Source organism: Dryobates pubescens, chromosome 13, assembly GCF_014839835.1.
Source record: "Dryobates pubescens isolate bDryPub1 chromosome 13, bDryPub1.pri, whole genome shotgun sequence".
Taxonomy (NCBI): Eukaryota; Metazoa; Chordata; class Aves; order Piciformes; family Picidae; genus Dryobates; species Dryobates pubescens.
Window position 1 is genome coordinate 11622608 of NC_071624.1, and position 22669 is coordinate 11645276.

Genomic DNA, 22669 nt, shown 5'->3' on the forward strand with positions numbered 1-22669 from the left:
TTGCTTACCTTAAATCTGTCAACAGAAACAGATGCCTCAGATAGAGACTTCACTGAGAAAGGTGTTACTTTTAGAGCAAAAGTCATTGAATTGAAGACAGTGACCACTGTGAATGCCTAAAAAAGAGACAAGAAAGAATCATATTTGGATGCAATATATTAACAACTCAAAACTTTCTAAAACCTGAAATGTCACAAGAAACAACAGGGCCCACAGTCCAAAACAACCATTTAAATATGCTGAATATTCTCCAACACCAGAATACAGACATCCTCAGTGTCTGTAGGTCTGCAAAAAAACAGCAGCTAGTAAATTCTGGTTTACCCTATTTACTTCTGAAGACCCCTGTTCAAATCTTGTTGTAAGCTATTTGTGCTCTTTGCATCCATGCACACTGTAAACCAAACATGCAGCAATCCCAGTGCCCTGTCTTTATAGCAAGCAGGAGCGCTCGTTCAGCACAAAACCTGGGGAAAGTCAGAACTGAAACACCACTGAGATCCTCCTTGCAAAATGCAAGTCTACATTTGCTGCTGTGACACCCACCAGATATTCAACTCCTGAAAGCAAGGCTACAGCCTGGCCACACAGGCACGGCCACAAAGTAAAGAATGCGATGAAGATAAATGGCTTTGCAGAAAAGCTACACCAACAGCAATATAGGTTAAAAGAGTATTTTCAACACTGCAGGTAGTTACCTGAGCTGCTGTAAGATCATAGCCAAGGATCATATGGACAGAAAAGGTCACCACACTGGCAATGACTACAACTATGGGAGCTACACCCACAGTGATGCTCTGGAAGTAGCCTGCACGCTCCAAGATCTTACGTTCTTCCTCACGAATTTCTGAAAATAGAAACAGAAGCACTAAGTCTGAAGCATGGTTTGGGGTGGGGTACATACACAACAGACACCCCTACAGCACCGTAAACACTAAGAGGCCTAACACTTATGTTTTAGCATTTATCATTGTATAACTTCCCAAAGAGACTGCACTTACAGGGAGACAAACTAGAGTCTGCAAATCTCAGTAAGAATGGAGAACTTTATCACTTCATTGAAACATGGAGCAGCCACAGCACATTTATCAAAAATAAAATTAAATAACAAATAGAACAAAATTTAAAACTTTTAAGATTAGTGCCAGGCCACAAACATCATTTTGCTGGAAGGTGAAACTTTCAGAAGCAGGTCTGTTTGTCCAACTCATCATGCACAACAAATAGGAAGCTCTAAGTATGAAAATGTAATTACAGAATCACAGAATTGTCAGGGCAGGAAGAAACCCCAAGGACCATCTAGTTCCAACCCCCCTGCCACAAGCAGGGACACCCTCTAGTAGATCAGGTTATCCAGAACCACATCCAGCCTGGCCTTAAAAAACATGCACATCAACACCTGTGGTACTAAGTTAGGAGAGTACGCCAGACTACTAAGAAACAAGGTATCTGCACAAGAAGCAGCATTTACAGACTCTGTGAACTCACTTTGAACATTCTGAGAAAATGGCTTGACCCAGGCATACATTTTAATGAACTTAATGTAATTAAGAACTTCATTCATCTTCTGCACACGCTCATCTGTTGTTGATACACACTTTCTTCTGAAATAAGCTGTGAGGCGTGATACAAACATCTGAAACAAAAGGCAACGCCATGCAAGGTTAATGGCAAGTCCAAAAGCTGAAAGAGCAAGTACATTATTCCATTCTTCCTAATCACCAGAGAAAGCCACTTTTGAATCTGAAAAAGAGATTCAGGGATTGGGCACTTTGGCTAATAAAAAAGTCTGGCTAACACCACTTATAATATCCTCCCACCCCATCTGCACAGAGCACTACACTCACGATAGCAAGTTCCAACAAAATTACAGTCTGTGAAAACAAAGGTGTGCCCTTTCACCAACATTGAATAGTACCAATTTGCCACAGTTTCTGAAGCACAAAGACCACAAACATTCACCTAAAAATACACCAAGCTGTCCCTCATGGCAAGTGAAGAGTAGCCAATGTTTCCACCTGGTGAAAGAGCGAGCTGGGTTTTGCACTGACAGATCCACTTCTGCCCTGTGCCAGTGCTATGAAGGTGGTAAAACAGTTTCAATATTTTTACTACAATGATCTAAAAATAAATAGTTGTTCAAGTATCTGCTGGTCCTGCATTCATCCCATTCTTGGTTTGAAATTTAAAACCAAACACATTACTTCAGGAAGCTTTCAGCTCCTTGCCCTTCCTTATACACCTTTTGTCTCTTTTAGAGTCCCCAACGATAGAGAAGGGATCCTGAAGAGAACTGGAAAAGATGATTGAACTCCAGTCCTTACTGCCTGCTTTAAAATACAGTTCCCATTACTTTAGTCCTTACTGTTGGCCAGATAAATTGGGCCAAAGTGGATCTCACAGTATTCAGTGTTCTCCATGCTTTCTTAAATTCATATTATCAACACAGTGACAAATCTTCAGCAGCCTTGCAGAGCACTTTATGGGCAGGAAGATTTTGGGTTGAACTAGCCTGTTTCACAGCTTGGCAGAAGCTTTCACAGAGGAAGGAGTAACTAATTAAGAACACCCTCTCCCAGATGTGGTGCTTTCCAACATCTTTTGTTGAAATCATGAGCAATGTGCTCCTGCACACTGAGCTCCTGCACACAAGCTAGAAGCCTTGTGTCTTTCTAGCCTCAGCCACAAGCACCTGGGCATTCTGCAGTTTAATTTAGCTATGCATATTTATCTCAATCAAAATCAGCTTTCCTGTCTCCATTTTCTAATTTTCTTTGTAATTTTGAGCTTCCTGTTAGCAAATTCCTGCTTCATAGACCATCTTCAGAAGTACCTTCAATAACATGCAGCACCACACACAGGCTAAATCCAGCACATTTCAACACCTTCTATTCTGAGCTATACATCTGTCTGAGCTAATAAAAATGAAGCAAGTCTTCAAGCTTTCCAACTCACCATTGCTGGGTAGAAAAGGATGAAGACAGCAGAGCCCAAGAAGCCCGTTGGACCCAGAATAATCACATTATAAACCATTCCTAAGATGGCCACAATAGGGCCTCCAGCCAACAAACTGCCAACAGCTGCAGCTTCAAACATCCTTAGACCATCATTAGAACATACATTTATGAGCTGGAAAACACACAGAAAAGATGATTTAGGTTTAAGGCACAGCTCACACTAGAAGTAAAATACTGCATATCCCCTTTTCACACTGCAGAGCTTACCTCTCCCAGAGACTTCTCTTTGATGTTCTTCAGCTTAAGGATTTTCTTAAAGGCCATTGTCAGGATAGCTCCACGCAGTCTGACCCCCGTGCGGTAATTCAAAGCCCAGGTTAGCGCAAGGGACCAAGATCGCACTACTTCAGTCATAAAGATGCCAAAAACTAAAAACAAGCTGTACTGCAGGTTGGACTCACTCTGCTGGGTATACTCCAAAAGGTGTTTCACAACGAAGGCCTACAGGGAGAAATGCAAGCTCGCATGAACAGCCGACCATCTCAGAAGACCACACAACAACTTTATGTTAAGTTAGAAATAAGTAGGCTACTTTGTTTTTAAGAGCCATTTGAAACAGAAAGCATCTTCTTTCTAGAAGTAAAAGGTGTCAATGCAGGAAGTACCGTAAAACGCACAGCCCCGCTGAAGAGCCAAGCACTGAGTCAAATTTAGTACATAAAGAGAGTTTAATTTGGAGCCATATTCCTCGCAGCACGCTTCTAATCCTCCGTGTGGCTCAGTTGGTAGCACATAAGACCTTTAATGGGGAAGGTCGTGAGTTCAAGCCTGCAGTGGGCACTAGTGTCCTCCCTACTCTAGTCATGAGGTCTGTGGTGACAGGTTGGACTCGATGATCTTTGAGGTCTCTTCCAACCTTAGTGATACTGATACTGATACTGATAAATCTGTCAGTTAGCTGAAAGCAATGCATTATCATATAGAGAGTTTTAAGATATAGTCACTACGTCTGCACACATTGAGAGACATTCCTTTACGTGACATTAAGACCTTCTTTTTTTCTCTCTCTATCATTATTATTACTTTATCTTTGGTTTGCTTCAAACGTGCTTATTTGATAAAAAGGAACAATGTACCTACAGTTGTAGAGGGGAAGAGTGAGAAGGACATTTGCAAAACATTCCTGGAAATAAACATCAGCAGTTTAATGGTAAAGAAAAAGAAAAGAAGAAAAACAAAACAAAACCAAGCAAAAAGCACAAGGTACGTGATACCACAAATCATTGGGGACAAGGGAAGGAAAAAAATACAATAAAAAAAGAAAGACCAAAAAAATTAACCATTTCATCCCTCCCAATGCCCTCCCCCTCCAAAAACATAAACACTTTACCTCAGGAATCACATTTCAAACATCACCTGCAGAAAGAGGACAGCCCCCAAAACCACCGATTCCCACCTCCAGCTCTCTGTGGTCCAACGGTACAGTGTAACATCATACAACTCACAGTCACCAGCAATATTAAATACTATCAACTGAGAAACAGGAGGCTTTTATTTGAAATAAAAAGTGCCATCTGAAATGGTAACATCTCAAAAAAAAACACACTGTACAACAGGTAGAGCATTGTATAAACATACAGTCTGCACATACAGCATGATGAGCAACGGCTAATATCTAACAGCCAGTCTGAACCTCAGACATAAACTGGATTTGGAACTACAGACAAAATTATGAAGATACAGAACAGTATTTGTTCATGGAGTCCAAGAGAAGTCAAACTTGCAGGAGAGGCTTCTGAGGCTGCACAAATCCTGAAATCTGGTTTAGAAAGTATCTTACAGTAAGGCTTCACAGACAGCAAAATATTTCCTAGAGAGCTTTTCAGCAATTGGTGCTTTAAGATACTGGTGCTTTTGGTATGCTAGTACAGAGCCCACAGCAAAAAGCAACCGAGGGAGGAAAAAAGTAATAATCTGAGACCAAAGAAAATACTTGAGCAGCTTTTCACATCATAGTCCGTTGAAGTCCTCTTGGCTAAACCAGGTTTTGCAAATAAGAGTTCTGCATAGTTTGAAGAGAGAGGAAAAAAAAAAAAAAACCAAAACCCCACTACTTCACTTCAGCAAGGGTATTGTCAGCTACAGCCCAGCACCAAATCACAGAGGGGAAAAAAAATGGAGCTCAAATTCGTCTTTCTGAGGAAAGTAATTCTGCATGTCAGAACCAAGGAAACATGCTGTAAATAATTTTGCTCTTTCTTTTTCACAGTTGTGAATGAAAGCCAGATGTCCATCAGGTTCTAGAATGGCCACTGAGAAAATTTACATACCAATCCCTGAACAAATGTCAGGAGCTCACATTCACAGCTCTATGGCATTCCGACTTCCTCCTTACTCGGATTTAGTTCTACATCGACTCTGTGGACCACAACTGCATACAGTTGGTTTGCAGTTACTAAGGAGATTACTGACTTCTTTTTCCAGTATTCAATCCAACATATGCAACTGAGTCACTGCACAAGTGGGGTGAAAATTCCCCTTTTTCCTCACGAGCTGTAACTCAGCATGGTCGCAGACTGCAAGCATTTTCTCGCACACCACAGCATTGCTGAAAGTCGCCAAGAGAGGATGTATAAAGATAGCAGATGTTTCCTGGGGTCTCATTCCTCCCAAAACTTTTTAGTGCCGTTTTTCAGCAATATCTTATAGATTCAGCATCTCCAGTGATGAAATAGAGATCAGCTTACATTATATTCCCTTTTTTTAAATGTTTGTTTTGTTTTTGTGGGTTTTTTTTCCAGAGGAAAGCAAAAAGGAAAACAGCAGATTAAAGAATTTTGAAAAGGGAAAGGGGGGGGGGGAAAGTGACACAATTAATATTTACATCTGAACACACACTGTTTGAATTCAAACTAGTTTAATAGGAATCCAGAATAAATGTATTTACACCAAAAAAAAGTAAGTTACAAAAACTACAACTCAAGCTAACGGGAGACAAAAACTCCTGTGATTATTACCCTAGTGGCTGGTACTAGCTGCTCAGCTCTCTTAAGCATTCCCATTGAATAAACATTACCTTACCTTTGCTCTTGGCGTTGGCTCTGCCCAGCAGGACTGTCTCATTCTGACGCAGAAAACAGCCATCCTGAAAATTCTAAAGAATAGCTTCTGTCACTGGTCCCACTGCAGCGCTGGCACCCCTGCTGCAGCCAGTGTGCAACAGCACAGGGCAGGCTGCAACTGGAGCCAACTGGGAAATTGGGAAACTTACCTCCAGCAGCTTACCACTCCCCCCTCCAATAACTGACCAAACTTGTCAAGCTGTGCTCCACTAAGATAGCAAGTTTCCCCATCTCCCAAAGAGGAAGAATAGCTCTGAACAGTTGCAAACATAGGCACTGTTCAGAGGTGGAGTTAAACTGACCATGATCAGTGATAGGAAAAAACAAACAAACTACTTTGCTCCTCAACCCAAACTTGGAAAGTTTTGGTAGCTGATCAAATGGCAGCAAATACTGCCTGGAGAGTAAAGTTTCTCACTCGCCTACACTAGTACATTCTGATGGTTATTACAAGGCAGTCTGACACACAGCTGTCTCACTAGGTTATAGGTTTCAATACTGTGCCAGATGCAGAATTTACCAAAATATTAAAAAAAAGTAAGACCCTTAAAGGATCTGGTATTAACAAAACAAACAGACAAAACAGGTAGGAGGTCTACAGTAGCACCTTTCCAGTTATAACCATCACAATGCCCATGAGCAAAGTCACAGCTGTTGGCTGGCATTTCAAGGTCACAGATGTTCAATTATAAATTTTGAAGTTTAATACAGTGTTTAACTCCATTTTTATTATTTCCACCAATACATGAGGTCAAGCCAAGTGCTTTTCCTGATCTCCCTTTTCACCTTCAGGTGACTGAAAGGGAGTGACAATACAAGAAAGCACCGATACTTCTGAGGAGACAGCATAGGCATATCTATGAAGCATGCCACTTCTAAAAACTGGGAGGAGGGATGGTAAAGACTTTTTTTTTCCATGCCAAATGATGGAATCAAAAGGGAATTGTTCCTTATTCAGATAAATGAATAAGGTTGCCTGTAAATGGGCAAATGTCCATAGATAATTTTAAATTCTCCAAATCAAGCATCAGTTGCAGCAGTAGCCCCTGGCCTAGTCAAATTGGTTTGTTTTATTCCTTCCCCTCCCACCTGTTCTCATTCAGCATTTCAGCTGAGACAAGTCAAAAATATTCACTACAGAAATTAGGGGCAACCCTGCTGCAAGGTCTTTGCTAAAGATAAAAGCAGCTGCTAAAGCCCTGTAGTGAAACAATGACAGAAGCTCTTCTTGGGGAAAGCTAGTGCTGTTAAAACCTTAATCATAATTTATTGTTAATAATGGAAGTACGTTCATATATATTTTATAATACAAGCTACCACAAATTATTACCAGCAACACCACAGAAACATTTGCTGTTATTCATATGACATGGAACAAAACAAACTTCAAAAAGGCTTAAAAAGCAGAACATCCTTTTGATAAGACATTTAAAAGCAGGAAAACATTTTTTAAAAGACATGTCACCTAACAGCGCACCCAAGTGTACTTACCCAAGAAATGAACCTTCAGCTTACCAGCACACTGAAACGTGTACTACTAGCAGTAATACTGCTCCTACTCCTCAAGGGAAATGTGTAGAAAATAAATTTAGTAAAAATTTCAAATGTAAATCTGCACAGCACGTGCAACAAACAGGTGACAAAAAAAAATGGTGTGAATGTCAAGTCTCATATGCTGTTATCTTCATTACCCATAGCAACAAGCGGCAGCTGCTCCTAGAGGCAGTAAGGTTCTCTAACACCTCTACACAAAACCTCTCTGACCGCTCTCTGTAGGATCAGTAAGACTATACCCACAAACTTCTTCAGACCTGCTCACATTAGTTTTTAAGTAGTGATCTAATAAAATTGTTTCATTCCACTTCTTGAAGACTGTGCTACTAATGCCAACAATCTAAGATCAGCATTTTAGCAGACTGAGGGGTTTTTTCCAAGATAAATTTACAGAGAAGAAAAAAGAAAACAATTTTAAGAAGACCTGCACATGAGAATCTTATGCAAAAAGACCACATACAAGTTAAGGAAGAGCTTTAAACTATACTCAAAACCAAAGAGAAAAACCACGTGTGCATTTCCTCCAAGATACCTGAACTCCCCCTCCCTTCTCCAAGAACTTGCCTTGGTATTCAGCAACTGAGCCACCAGCTGTAGGAAATCTATCTTGGTTTATTGAATCAACTCTGCAATTTTGCCCCAAAATTTCTAGCTAGTCAGAAACATTGAAGTGATCCAGCAATGAAACCTTAACATTTTACAGTTGGCCATGGGATGGAGCCCTCTGGGGTTGTTAAAAAAAGGATGGCTATTACTTACTGGTCCACTAAAACCCGCGAGCTGCGTGATCATCAGACACACAATGGAAATTATGAGCCTGGTACGACAGAAAATCCACACAACCCTCCGGAGGGAAGCATCATCAGGACCATTTTCTTTCAGTTCTTCCTGCCACAATCTCTCCAGTCTGATAAAACCAGAAAACTCATATTATAGCTTTTTCATCATGACAAAAGGTACAGTCTCAGAGGTACTTCCTTTCCAAAATTCTAAGCAATTACTAGCACAGGACAACAAAACTTAGTATAGATCAAGAGTAATAACTGCATGGTGCATTCTAGAGGAGAAGAGAAATATCTGCATCTTGAAATAGATATGTTGATTACTTCTACACAAGACAGGGATGAAAGATGATGACTTTTGCTTTGCCTGGAGACTCTTTAGCAATCTTACCTAGGGAGTTGTCACAGTCTTTCCTTGCTGAGCTGACAGAAGTGATGTGGAGTCAAAAATCTTGAGAAAGATTCTCATTAACCATAAAAGATTAGCCTGATCACAAGATCTGACCCATATTCAAATTACCTTTCTACTGCCAGCATTGCTTTTCATTATTTTAGCACAAGATGATGGTTTTTGCAGTGTAGCCTTGAGAAAACTTAATTTTAATAATAATAGTTTACAGACATACAAAATTAGAAAAAACAATTGTAAAATATTCCTGGAGACAGAATCCTCTCAGATGACTGAAATCAGCAGGAATACAGAAATGGTGCAGCAGTAGGAAGTGATCTACGAAGAATAAAACTACATTCCACTCTTCTGAGAAAGGCAAGGTGTGCTGCTCTCTAGGGCAATACTATATCATTGCCTGTGAACTAACAAACAAGGAACCCAGAAAGTAATGAACAAGATGTCTCTACCTTCTGCAATTGACATCTGAAGACTCATGCCTTGATAAAGACCATACATCATCCATAAGCAATTCCCCTTTCTTGTATGCTCTGTGGGCCAAAGGAGTGAGCCAGGAGAAGGTCATGCAGGAGAAAAGCCCAGCATTATCAACAGGGTGCTGGTGTCTAAAAGAAAGAAGAGTTTAACACACACACAAAAAAAAAAATCACAAACAAATGAAAAAGGAAACAGAATTAACTGTGGTGTGGCTCAGTTGGTAGCACATAAGACCTTTAATGGGGAAGGTCGTGAGTTCAAGCCTGCAGTGGGTACTAGTGTCCTCCCTACTCTAGTCATGAGGTCTGTGGTGACAGGTTGGACTCGATGATCTTTGGGGTCTCTTCCAACCTTAGTGATACTGAATTGTAAATCCCTGAGAAAAACAAAGCCTCCCCTCACTGAAAGCACTCGGAGTGCTCATGGCCAGTGCCAGTCATATGTGCTAAACAAATGCTGATGCTCTCAGGACCAGTCAGCAGCCCTACAGCTGCAGTTCTGCTTTGTGACTGAAAAGCAAATGCTGTGACAGTTCTTTTGACACCTAAAAACTTACTTGGAAGTAGTCCGTATGGGTTTCAGCGCGTTCAGGCCATGGTGGTATTTGCCCTTGTGATGCTCTTCATCCAGCATTCTCAGCTGGGAATGCACCGAGGTGTCCAGCGGCAGGCCCTCTGCCCGAGCAGCTGCTTCCAAGGCATCTTGGCATTCAATCTGCTTTCACAAGACAGAGAAGGAAGTCAGACTTCAAAACTATGTTTAAAGCACATCACTCCTGGCTGCAGCACCTTTACATCTTTTTTTTTTTGCTGTAAATTATTGCACAACAGCATTGCCTATCATTTACATGTCTTAGAAGACAAGCTTCAGCCTGGCACACCTTCTAGACCTGCACTTGTAAAACAAATTAACACCAGGATTGCACTTGTGCATTCAAAGGACAAATGGATAGGCCTTGGCATCCTGCCACAGGAAATATAATAGAGAAAGACTAAAAGACTACAAAAATCAAGTACCTATGTTATCAGGTTAGGAAATAACTGGCTGGCTTGTCTAGTGAAATTCAGACATACATTCACAACCCCTTAGAGCAATTTAGATCTTCTTACCCACAGAAAGTTCAAATTGTTTTCAGAATGTTACTGAAGTCCCTCCTTCAAAAATATCTTGGATTAGATTATAAAAACAAACATGCATTAAGCACAATCATACTTTAACCACACTTCCTGCTTTTTCTTTTTCCCTAAACAAAAGGGAACAAAGATGACTCTTTTATCAGTTCCCAGTCACACTTCTCAGTGACTCAGCAACTTTATCAACTACCACTGAATAGGCAAGCCTTATCTCAGGGGAGTTTTTCCACAACCCCACTGAAAGGCAACGCTAATCTAAGAGGAGAAAGGAAACAGCAATGACATAGACTAGCAAAAGTACTGCAGAGTTCAAATAGATCATTTTATCCAAAGCTAGATATGGCAAAACTATCTGAGGAGATGAGTTTGCTATCTATACACATAGAGGGTTTACTACTGGTTGTGTTAATTTAATAAAACATTTATTGCAATGCTGCTACCTGTTTGCACTCTTTTTTCAATGGAGCTACTTTATGGGGTGGGGGCAGGAAATCAGTTCTGAGGTAAAAATCTTCCTGGCTGTCTCACAGAGATATTCTGTTTACCCTTATTAGAGCAACAGATTTTATTTCTTTGACAACAGCACCTGTAAGTGCCTTTCACCCTCCTAAAAACACGGCATCTGCAAAGCACTAAATGCACACTGATACCAAGATAATTCCTAGCTTTGCATCACATTCATTGCCAGGAGTGCCACCACTTGTCACAGACTTCCTCTGTCCTACATTAACATGCAAGCATGTGGCACATTACGACATCTAGCTTCCACTGATGTGAAGGGCAAGAACAGGAAATTGGTAATAGTGTAAATATGTCCTTTATCTGTTTCACTCAAGTACTCAAACAGTGCCTAAGAACGCTGTCAATCACCCGTGGGCCTGATTTCAAAGACTGATGCACTAAGCCTCAAGTTATGATTACAAAAAGATGACAACAAAGTAATAAGAAAGCACATTAATGTTACAACATTATGACACGTGGAGTGAGTCAAAACCGTGCAACTCAAGATCTGCATTAAAAGACTTCCCATTTAATTTACATTCAGTTTCTGATTCGCTAAGTGCAACGCTGCCTTACTAAACTTCCCCAAATCAGCACTAATAAAGGACCTGCAAAGATGTCTCAGAGGACTCGGTAGTCAGCAAAAGTTCTGCACCACTGCTTTTCTGGTTACAGCAAAGGAATTCATAGCTACTTTGCTACATTACCCTTTTTAAGAGCCCCAGGCAGATCTGCCCAAACACCCGGCTGCTGATAACATGCTCGTTTGCAAGTGAGGCCACAGGCTAGAGGTAGACTCTTTGTTTTTCTGAGCACACAAGAAGTGCCCATGAGCTTAAAAACAACATGAAAAAGAAAAAAGGTCTTTCAAAAATCAAAGCTGCTGTATCTGTCAGGATGAAAGAAGTCTGAAGTAAGTTCTTCACCACTTACAAACAAGAAGAGCTGTTCAATAAGAAAGCACAACCGCAGGACAGTGTATTTTTAGGCAGTCCAAAAATAATGCTCTTCAACTCTCACTGTGAAAAACAACTGAACTCTCCAGGGGTCTGCTCAACAGAATTCTCTCAAAGGTGGAAAAGATGCATTGATAAAAGATCAGGACACTGCCTTTGAGCAGCCTTTGCATGTTGTCATATAGGCAAGCATAAGTGCAAATCCCTAGTCAAGAACGTTGCATGGCTCCACCTTGGTAAGACTGTCAAAATTCCACAGGTACAACTACCAAGAAATAAATGCATCACACTACTGTGCAATTAAGATCTTAAAGGCTCTGTGTCACATTAGAAAGCCATCTTTATCAGGAACAGTGTGGCCAGCAGGAACAGGGAGCTCATTCTGCCCCTGTACACAGCACTGGTTAGGCCACACCTTGAGTACTGTGTCGTTCTGGGCCCCTCAGTTTAGGAAAGATGTTGACTTGCTGGAACGTGTCCAGAGAAGGGCAACAAAGCTGGGGAGGGGTTTGGAGCACAAGCCCTATGTGGAGAGGCTGAGGGAGCTGGGGTTGCTTTGCCTGGAGAAGAGGAGCTCAGGGGAGACCTTACTGCTCTCTACAACTACCTGAAGGGATGTCGTAGACAAGTGGGGTCTGGTCTCTTCTCCCAGGCAACCAGCACCAGAACAAGAGGACACAGTCTCAGGCTGCACCAGGGGAGGTTTAGGCTGGATGTTAGGAAGAAATTCTTCATAGAGAGAGTGATTGCTCATTGGAATGGGCTGCCCAGTGAGGTGGTAGAGTCACCATCACTGGAGGTGTTTAGGAGGAGACTTGATGGGGTGCTTGGTGCCATGGTTTAGTTGATTAAATGGTGTTGGATGATGGGTTGGACACAATCTTGAAGGTCTCTTCCAACCTGGTTTATTCTATTCTATGATGCACTTCTAGAGCAAAAGTTTGGACTAGATGATCCTTGAGGTCCCTTCCAACCTGGTATTCTATGGTGGGGAAGGGGAGGTACACAAACAAGCAAAACCCCAACATGATTCACTTAGGTTTCCTGTTATTTTTTCAGATGTTCATCAACTGAAGGCATCCTGATTGCCTGCAGGCACACAGTTTTCTTGGAAACCAAAACCCTGAAGAAGTCATTAGCAGTGTGACTTAAGAGGCTCCAGCACTGCTCTTGAAAGAAATGTCTAATAAATCATAGCTGCACTATAAATCAGGCAGCACTACTTTTAATTCAGCAACATTAATATACCAATACAAGCAATGAACCAGGTGGTACAACATGGTGCTGACAACTAGAAAGAAATGCTCACAGAAACAAAACAAGTCTAAATGACATATTGCTAACTGGAGCAGGGGGAAATCATTCAGACATTCCTAGAAATACAGCAGCTCATTACTCAGCATCAAAAAAACACCAGAAGACAATGAAGCATTCATACAAAAGACACAAAGAATACAGCAGGAAACATTATCATATCACTTAAAAAAAAAGTTTGCTTCCCTTTTGAACACCAGAGCCAGTCCCCTGTCACTTCAGTTCATAAAGGGTATTACACTCAAAATTACTTTCCACAAGCAAAGGGAATAGCTGGGATTGGAAGAGCTTTCACACAAGCATATATTTAGGACTTTCCAGGTGGATAGAAGGGGAGAATAAAGGATAAGGTATTGAGAGGTCCATGAAGTCATGAATGGCATGAAGAAAAGAACTAGGGAATGATGAGCAATCACTCCTAAAACAAAAGGACTGGGGACACTGTGACATTAATGTTTCTCACATAAGGAATACTTCAATTCAGAATTCTGTCATAGGATGCTGTGAAGTTCCAATGCATAAAATAGAATTCAGCTCACACAGGGTAAGCATCACAACATACTGAATGCATGACAAGGTGCAATCATTTGTTCAGCATCTTATTAATAGCCAGAGAACTTCCAAAGCAGCTTCTGAAGTCACAAGCAGCTCCTAACAGAGGGTAATGGTTCTGCACTATTTTTTGAAGCTGTGGCACACCTGGGTACAGCCTGATGTGATTCAATAGGCAACTGGGGAAACTAACAGATGAAGAAAAACTTTTAATCTTGAAGGCAATCCCAGAAAGTATGGAGTGTACTGAGGAAGTGTGACCATCTGCATGATCTCGTCTTGGTCTTTTACCTCCACATCTAGCCCACAGACAGGCAGAGAAAGAGAAGCATGGCTCCTAGTGCTGCTGCCTCAGAGCACACCTGGCCCCTACTTTCTGCAATTTGAGTGTCACAAAACCCTACCAGCACCTGTCATGATCTCCTTGTCCAATAGATTGGTCCTGGCAAGGGTAGGCACAAAGTAATGAGAGCACCAGAAATGTGACACTGATGGCTCAAGATATGTCATGACAAAGTCTGAGTGAGGTGAGGAAAATAAGTGCAAGGAAAAATATTTGCTCATTAGACAGCAGTACCAAATTCACATCTGACATACCTAGGACACACAAGAAGGCCACAAGCAAAGTTAAGGAGCAAAGTTACAAAGCTGTCAAATGCACATTATGTCAGAGGTAGACAAGACAGAAACCCTGTAAGTAGTAAGAGGGGCATCAGGAACACTACTCAGAAAGGCAAACTCAGATATATGGAACAGGAGACTTCTGAAAACCTGGGCTTTGAGGATAGCAAGCAGGTGAAGAGAAAGGAGACAGCTGTGTTGTGTTGGAAGAAAACAAAACAAACAGTGAGATCCTAGCCTTTCACACAGGCAGCCTCACCTTGAGTAGCAAAAGTAGCAATTTATTAGTTTGACAACTGTAACATCAGATAATAGCAAACCCAGACAAGCCTGGAGGCTAAAACAAAACAGATTTTTTCCATCCTTTACTCATCTTGCAGAGAAAGTGTACACTGTCAACACAATCCCAAGCCCCACCCACCTCTTCATAACATTGAGCATCTTCCAGGAGTCATCTTCACAAGGGAAGAAGCTGCATCTCTTCTAGTCTTGCTGCTACCTCACAGTAAACTAGAGCAGTCATAAAGGCTTCTTTTATTAATCCTTGCAGGTAATGTAGAACACAGAAGCTACTGTAGCTGATTTATTATCACATGAAGTTTTAATTGGTTTAAGTAGTGAGGAATACTGAGCTGGCAATGCTGCAGAATAGGAACTCCCACCTCTTCCATTTAGAGGGCAGAGCTCAGCAGGCTCCCTCCTTTGTTCAAGTCCCCAGTAAGGAGAGGTAAGTGAGAAACTAACAGACCAGCACAATAGAGCCCAGGACTAGATGGGCATATGGGGAGAATAATTTTTCATCTATATAACCACTACTTCTGCTGAGTGCTCTAAGAATGCTTCTCCACATTAACTCTGGGATGAACAGGATTGTTTAAGATGTTTAAGAGGGTCTAATGAAAGGACTGGTGTTACAAAACAAGGTTACTCATTAGTTTATGTGGGGTGGGAAAGAACAGGATCAGCTGTTCCCATTTGATTAATTACTAACCCCAAATGCAGCAAGAGTCTAAGAGATACTCTGAAGCTGTGATCACATTTTTCTTCCCAGAAATTCCCGAGTCTTTCCAAGCATAAACACATCTGAAAGTAGCTAGGGGTTTGACACACTGCTTTTGCAGGTAGCACAGGGAACCACGACAGCACTCATGTCCAGACTTCTGTAAATCAAACCCAAGAGCATCTAAAAATTAAGTAGGTTTGCAGGTCCAAATGTTGCTGAATCTGTTGTTGCTTGGTGAGGCAGCAAGTGCTCTATGAGTTTTATATTCCACTAAGGCAATCTTTCTCTTCTTTCACTGGATTTCATGCTGTACACAGTCTACAAAAGTATTAACAGGAGGATCTGCAGTATTAGGCTACAGTATTTTGTAGCTATAATGCTTTCTAATACCCTGCCTCATTAGAATATCATCCTGTTAAAGATTAGTTTGGAGTATCATCCATACTGGCCCTGAAAGGCAGCAAGGACCAGGCATGAGGGTAGATCACAGACAATGAGTGTGAAGATTGATCTTTGTAGGCACCTGCATGCATTGAGTGTAAAGTACAGTCAGAAGATCTGAAGTCACACAGCACCAAGAGGAGTCCACCAGACAGCTTTAGATGCCTAGAAATTATGGTTACAGTTTCCAGGGCTGCTGCAATGAACCAAGTCAAGAAGTTCAGGCCTCCCCAATTTCTTTTACCTCCTGTCAAGTGGAAAATGAAAGCTTGTCTCTGCTACCTTCCTAGCTTCAGCTACAGGGGAGATCTGCTCTTTACAACACACACCATACATCCAAATGCAGGAAAAAGTGCAGCTGTGCCATATTTGTCTTAAGTGAGAAGGGAAGTACCTGTTCAGAAGTGTGTTCTGACCTGCTGCAAGAGTTCAGAGAAATCAACAGCTTGGTCCAGTCATTCACTCTAACACAGTTACATGTAATTTCATTACACATGACCTCTGTAGTTGCTCTTCTGGGCTAGGATTAAGTAGAACTTGTATTACCGTTTGTGTCATGGTTTCAAAGCTAGCCCAAGTTTATGCATCCTCAGATTAGAGCAGAAGTCTCCTGGTAGTGCTTGGCAATGTTCATTTTAGGATTCTGCAGTAGTAGCTGCTGTGTATGTATCCAATTAGCTGTGCATCTGCTTTTGCTGCTGGTATACATGAATCCAAGTCTTTTGTTTCACATTAAAACTAGTATTCATGATCTTGTACTCAAATGATCTAGACTTCATTCAGAGTTGAGGTTATACACTGATCATCCAGCACTGGAGCTGTGTAGTTCACACATGCTGCCAGGACAGTAACAGCAGACTCCTGTGGAACTGGAAATAACAGTTAAGACTACTGGTAAGTTGCCCTTCAGAATGAGTACCCTACATGTGCTCTGACCATAAATCTAGGAAACTAACTCTTCACTAAGCAGAATACTATCAGAGGACAGGCTGAGGATCTATCCTCTGGCTCGCTCAGGTAAGCTCTTCTGTTCTGAATCACATGCAGGCAGACAGACATCCATATGCTGGAGGTGTTCTTCCAGTAACATCCTTTAATCAGGACATGCCTAAGTAGATCACAGTAGAAGCTGCACAGGTCAGTTTAGTTCAACACCAGGAGTGCCCAGGGAATCTTTAAACTCCCAGCTTCTGTGGAGTGGGACCACCAGCAAATGACAACAGAAGCCTTCACAACATGTTATTTACTTAATACAACAACCTTTTGTTCAACTCGCCTTCTGATACCAACACATGCTTCCAAAAGCAAGAGGCACCCCACTCTACTGGCAAATGAACTAGTAAATGTGAAATAAACACCTCAGGACTTCAAGCATGTTGACTTTGAAATACTGTAAGCTTAGTCCCCAGAAAGGACTGAAATAGATTGTTTGTGGGACAGCCTCTGCACAGTCTGCAGCTCAGATCACAACTGACTATTCCTTAACACTAGGATAGGAATGCTCTAAAATGTTATAAATATCCCTGTCTCAGTGTATCACAATTCCCTGCATATAAACTGACTTTTGACCCATTCCCAGTTAAGTTCTCCAGTAGTTTAAACACATCTATTAAATCCTCCTGGCAACTCTGACTGTACACTGGTTTTCTGAGATAGCCATGTCTCCAACACTCCTATGGAACAGATACTGCAAACTTTCCTTCACTGATAGTTAATCTGCTCTGCACCCACTTTTTGTCATGAGCTGGCTGACTTACAAATCCATTCTGAACAAAGGAACAGCAACCAACAGTAATCAAAGACAATACTGGCAAAGGGCCAGACCTGAGGTTTTATCATGTGGCTAAGACTTAGACAAAGGATGGTTAGTGTACCAAAGAAGACAGCTGGCTGTAAATGGAATCTGTGAATTAGCTCCTCTAGACAATGTCTCGGGTAATAATGAATTTTGCCTTCAGAAATTCATTGCTCTGAAACAAATATCCCAGCCCCTCAATTTTATAGATTATGACAGTATGTTCCTATACACCATACTGCACTTGCCCAGACAGTGCACAAGTATCAGCTGTAGAATGCATCACGATTGCTTCTTAGGACAGTGTACACCACAGGCTGCTAAGACTTTAGCCATGAAGGCAGTAAGGCTGAGCAGCATTTCTTACAGGGACCATCCTCAGAACTAGTCTAGTCATGAAGTCACAGATTCCCTGCTACTTCAGCTGCTCAGCTACAGCACCAGACTTTTAGCCTTTGGAAATGCTGTCACCAGTGTTGTAACAGATCTGATGCACTGCCTGTTCATTTAGGAGAAACTGGTTCCTTCTTCACCGGTGGCCCGACACTGCAGCAGTTAGCTCACAGCAAGGAAAGGACACAAAGCAGGATCCATGGAGGAGCATGCCTTACCTAACAGTCTTTTATAATGCTTCCAAAGATCACTAAACAATTTTTTCTACTTTGTCATTTGACTTCTACAATGAAGTTTAATAATGTTAGGCTCTGATTTGTTCCTAAGTCTCAGGAAATAAGTATCCCCTTACAGTCTGACTCTGCAGCAGCATACACAAATGCACTACACTGCAAGAGCTGAAATTCTAATTCTACATTTAAATGATACCTCTGAGTACCTCCTCACACTAGCTATGATCTGAGAAAACAAGGTATCCACAACTGCACTTGTGTGCAGTCTTCAGACAAGAGATCCTCAAGCTTCTAAGTGTAGTCACACAGAGCATGATGGCAGCAGTTAAGTTTCAGAAATATGCACAGATTTCCTCTACTCTTGCACATCTCCAAGCACAGCCTAACAGCCATTTGATGCTCAGCTGGCTGCCAATTAAAATTAATTCAGCACTTTGTCATTTATCTTGATGCAGTAGTCAACTGCAGTTTCAGCTCATGCAGCAAGCACTGGCATCAGCTCAAACTACTGCAGCTTCTAACTGTAATCTGAGCCAGCCAGAGAGCAATATATCTTTCTGTAGAGACTGATTCAGAGCACCTACAGCTCTTAAGAGCCAGTTCAGGCTCTGATTCCTGAAGTTCTGTTTGTTTATGAAAATATGGAATCTTCTGGAAAAATGTAGAGACATCCAGCAGCTGCAGCTACAACTGAAAACTTAAAGTTAAGCTATCTAGAGAAGGTCTGATCAGACCATGAAGAGCCAAGCTACCAGCACCCAGGCTTACATTCACATCCCTATTTTTGACCATATTGCCCAGCACTCTTGGTTCAGATACTTCAGATACTCCAGAGGTGTTGAGAGGCAAAGTTGATCTGACTACTGGACAGTCAGACATGATAAATCACTTCAAAGCTATCAGTGCTTGAAGGATTTACATCAGCTCCAACAAATTCAGGTCATATTCTCTGTGGTCTGTGATAAAAGTTGTTAGAGACAAACCTGAAAAATGAAAGATCAAGGTAAGAACAGGAGTATTAGTAGGGCTAACATTTCTTCCTGCAAGGCAATCTCTACAGTACCACACTGCACAGCGTCTTCAAATGCAGCAATTTGTACTTGAAGCTTACCATGGATGGTACAGATGCAGTCATTTGTGCTTCAGCAGCAAGAACCTAATCCTGAACACTACACTCTAGTCAGAACCAATTACAGCTTGGAGTCCATTTTGAAAATTAGTCCCCTAACATTGTTAACTTGGACTCAAATTTCAAGAATTTTGTTCTCAAAGAGCATTGTGTGTATCATGAGAACAAGCTGCTTCTACACACTCCTCTGTTGTTGGAAATATAATGGAGCAGGGGAGCAAAACACTCACTTGCCTGCTGTTCCATCAAATAAACATGAAGCCTACACTTGAGAAGAGCCTGTTCCCAAACCACGCCGAGAACAAATTATTTCTGTTCATGTCCTTTTACAATATATTTCATGGACACAATGAGATCTGCCCTCCTCCTCAGGACACACTGCTTTCAGGAGGGAAAACTAGACAATTATTCCAGACAACTTGTAGGGCACACAGGCATACTGAGAACTAAGCATTCCAAAGGCCTAAGTATAAATCAGTATTTCAAAACATCCCTTCATTCTTTTTCCCACTGCTAAAGAAACAGCTTCTAGCAAATGAAGAGCACTTATAGTGCTAGGCAGCAAGTGCACCCACAGGTTATCTTCATTCAGAAGAGCCATGCCCCCACATACTGTAAGTCAAATTAGCACAATATTATGCACTGGGAACATACAGTTAAACACCCTGTTTTGCAAGCTACATGAAAGTCTCCAAAGACTTAAAAATCAATTGTTATAAAGAAAACACTGCAGGACCTCATGAGGTGAATGTATGCATTCAAAAGCTGAATAAAAATTGTTTCTTGAGTTTTATTCCCAGAGCACCTATTTCAGAGGTCCAAATTTCTATAGCAACATTCCCATTAAGAAGCTGGAAATGTTGGATTAGACCTACTTACACCACAGCATGATTTCAATTATGATTCCAGGAAGCCCATTTGAAAGGCTCCTGTCTTTCAAAGTAGTGACTCTCTCAGGCTGCGACCAAACAGCATTTGAGCTTCTAAGGAAAGAATTGCAAGTTCTCATTATCCTGAGCATCCATTACCCACATCCTTTCAGCAGGATGTGAATACCAGTTATGGAGGTTTCAGGGCAGAAAGGGCAAAGTTAAATGTAACCTTTATGCAAGACAGAGGTATGTACAAAAAGGCTATGGGACTTCGGCTCAGTAGGAAAACAGGTCTTTCACCTATTAAGATCTTAATCAGGAAATCAACTGGCCTTGTCCATTTCTAGGTAAGAAGGATGCAGCAATACAGGCAACAGGAAAACCAATGAGATGTTATTGATTAGTCAGATGTACCTGTAAGCCCTATCTGAAGTGGTCATCATCACTTGCTATTAACCAGAGGGCTTCAACTACCAGAAGCAGCATGTTCCTGTATCCTCCCATCAAGGAGAGTTACACAATTCCACCTTGGCTCTACAAGGTATGAGATACCTATGCAACATGTTAGCAAGAAGCCATGCAGTGTATTTCTGCTGTGAGAGTCCCAAACCTGCATTCCACATCGATCTACAACTTCATGGTGAAATAACAGCCTTAATCTGCTTGCAGCTTGTTACTTGCAGTCCAGGTGATGCTTGCAGCTTTGCCATTTTCTAGTCAAGCTAGTTCAAATCCTGAGCCAGGATTTCTACAAGGAATTTGAGTCCAAGTCTCTGCTGATGACATACGGGACTTGTTTTCTATATTAGAGTTCCATTACAGCTTCACTACTCTACCTGAACTGCTGTGATCCTACCTTTCATCATATTGGTGCTTCGCTGTGTTCTGTCACCTACTGTACCAACATAGAATCATAGAATTGTCAGGGTTGGAAGGAATTTCAAGGATCATCTAGTTCCAACCCCCCTGCCATGGGCAGGGACATCTCACACTAGATCAGGTTGCTCAGAGCCATGAACCAACATGTGGCAAATAAGCCACCCTGGGCATCTGACTCAATTCCAGGTTGGATAAATGATAAAGCAGCAAAGGACACAGGATCATCTTCTGCAACACCTCACAGCCAAGCCACAGCTTCTACAGTCAAGCACTTCCTCTACCTGTAACAAAGCAGCCAAAGCTCAGCCTTATGAAAGAAGTCTTTGCTTATCCCTGATACTAACTGTATAGAGCATCCAGCAAGAATGCTGAAGCCAGAGCTTGTTCCAACTGGAAAAGAAACAGCTCAGTAAAAACAAACATGAACAGGTAACTTAGATAAGGTGTTATGAATACAGCTCCTTTTATTTAATCTCAGTATTTTGCAAGTAAGCAGGATTTAATCACACTGGCATGCAATAACAAATTCAGAGCTGTTTGTGGGTTTGGATTGTATATATTCAAGCTACAAGGCTCACAAAATAAAGGGTACCAACGTTTGAGCCAGAAATTGACTCAACCCTGGCACACCAAACAAGATAATGAGCAAGCAACCTGTCAGAACTAGATGATTTCATTTGTAAATCTGCTTCATTCCTCTGCTCAAAAACCCAAAAGCAATCAAACAGATAAAGTTCTAGTTAAGAATTAGCGTAAGCAATTTCCTTGCACCAGTGATCACAAGTTTTACAGAATCCCTGTTTTGCAATCAGTTATCTGGATCTACTACCCTGCAGGCAGCAAGTCAAACGGCAGAGGTAAAAAGGTAAACAAGCTTAGAGAAACAGAGTTAAGTTGACCTGAAGCTGCCTTGAAGTTAGAGATTTTAATGCCACACTGCATGGACATGCAGGACTTGGGATGGGGAGAAGAGTGAAAAGCAAATGTCATGGATTAAGAATGATAAACTAAAATCTTATAATAGTAAGAGAACAAAAATGAAGATAAAAAGAGTGAAATAAACCCCAAGAAAGGCAAGTGATGCACAGTGCAACTGCTCACCATCCACTGACCAACGCTCAGCCAGTCCCTGACCAGAATCCATCCCCTCGGCCAACTCCTCCCAGTTTATATACAGGAGTTGACATTATATGGTATGGAATATTCCTTTGGCCAGTTTCAGTCAACTGTCCTGGCTGTGACCCCTCCCAACTTCTCGTGCCCCTCCAGCCTTCTCACTGGCAGGGCATGAGAAGCTGAAAAGTCCTTGACTTAGTATTAACAACTAAAAACATCAGTGTGTTATCTACATTATTCTCCCACTGAACCCAAAACAGCACTGCACCAGCTATGTTAACTCTATTGCAGTCAAAACCAGGACAGAGGTAAAGCAAGGATTTTGTCCTGAAACATTCAACCAAGCATCAACATGATTAGATGACGCAGACCAACGGGCAGAGATAACACACTGTGATTGCTGCTTCACTCCACTGCCACTGGCCAGGGA

General features: G+C 41.5%; 1 protein-coding gene across 5 annotated transcripts in view; it reads right to left on the reverse strand.

The window, feature by feature from the left end:
- The window catches only part of ABCC5 (ATP binding cassette subfamily C member 5), a 74650-nt gene that overhangs the window by 48782 nt on the left and 3199 nt on the right, over positions 1 to 22669 (reverse strand). For 2 of the 5 annotated variants that reach the window (XR_008462508.1, XM_054166300.1), the window contains exons 3-10: positions 9858 to 10015; positions 9274 to 9429; positions 8393 to 8540; positions 3225 to 3458; positions 2956 to 3129; positions 1489 to 1636; positions 699 to 847; positions 9 to 116 (exon numbers count right to left, since the gene is read on the reverse strand). Coding sequence is in view for 3 of the 5 variants with exons in the window: in XM_054166300.1 (XP_054022275.1) it covers positions 9 to 116; positions 699 to 847; positions 1489 to 1636; positions 2956 to 3129; positions 3225 to 3458; positions 8393 to 8540; positions 9274 to 9429; positions 9858 to 10015 (1275 nt within the window). In the remaining 2 variants the exon portion in view is untranslated. Of the gene's footprint in view, positions 1 to 8; positions 117 to 698; positions 848 to 1488; positions 1637 to 2955; positions 3130 to 3224; positions 3459 to 4093; positions 5715 to 6038; positions 8541 to 9273; positions 9430 to 9857; positions 10016 to 22669 lie in introns of those variants that run through there. The other 3 variants (XM_054166297.1, XM_054166298.1, XR_008462509.1) reach the window with 3 other exon arrangements.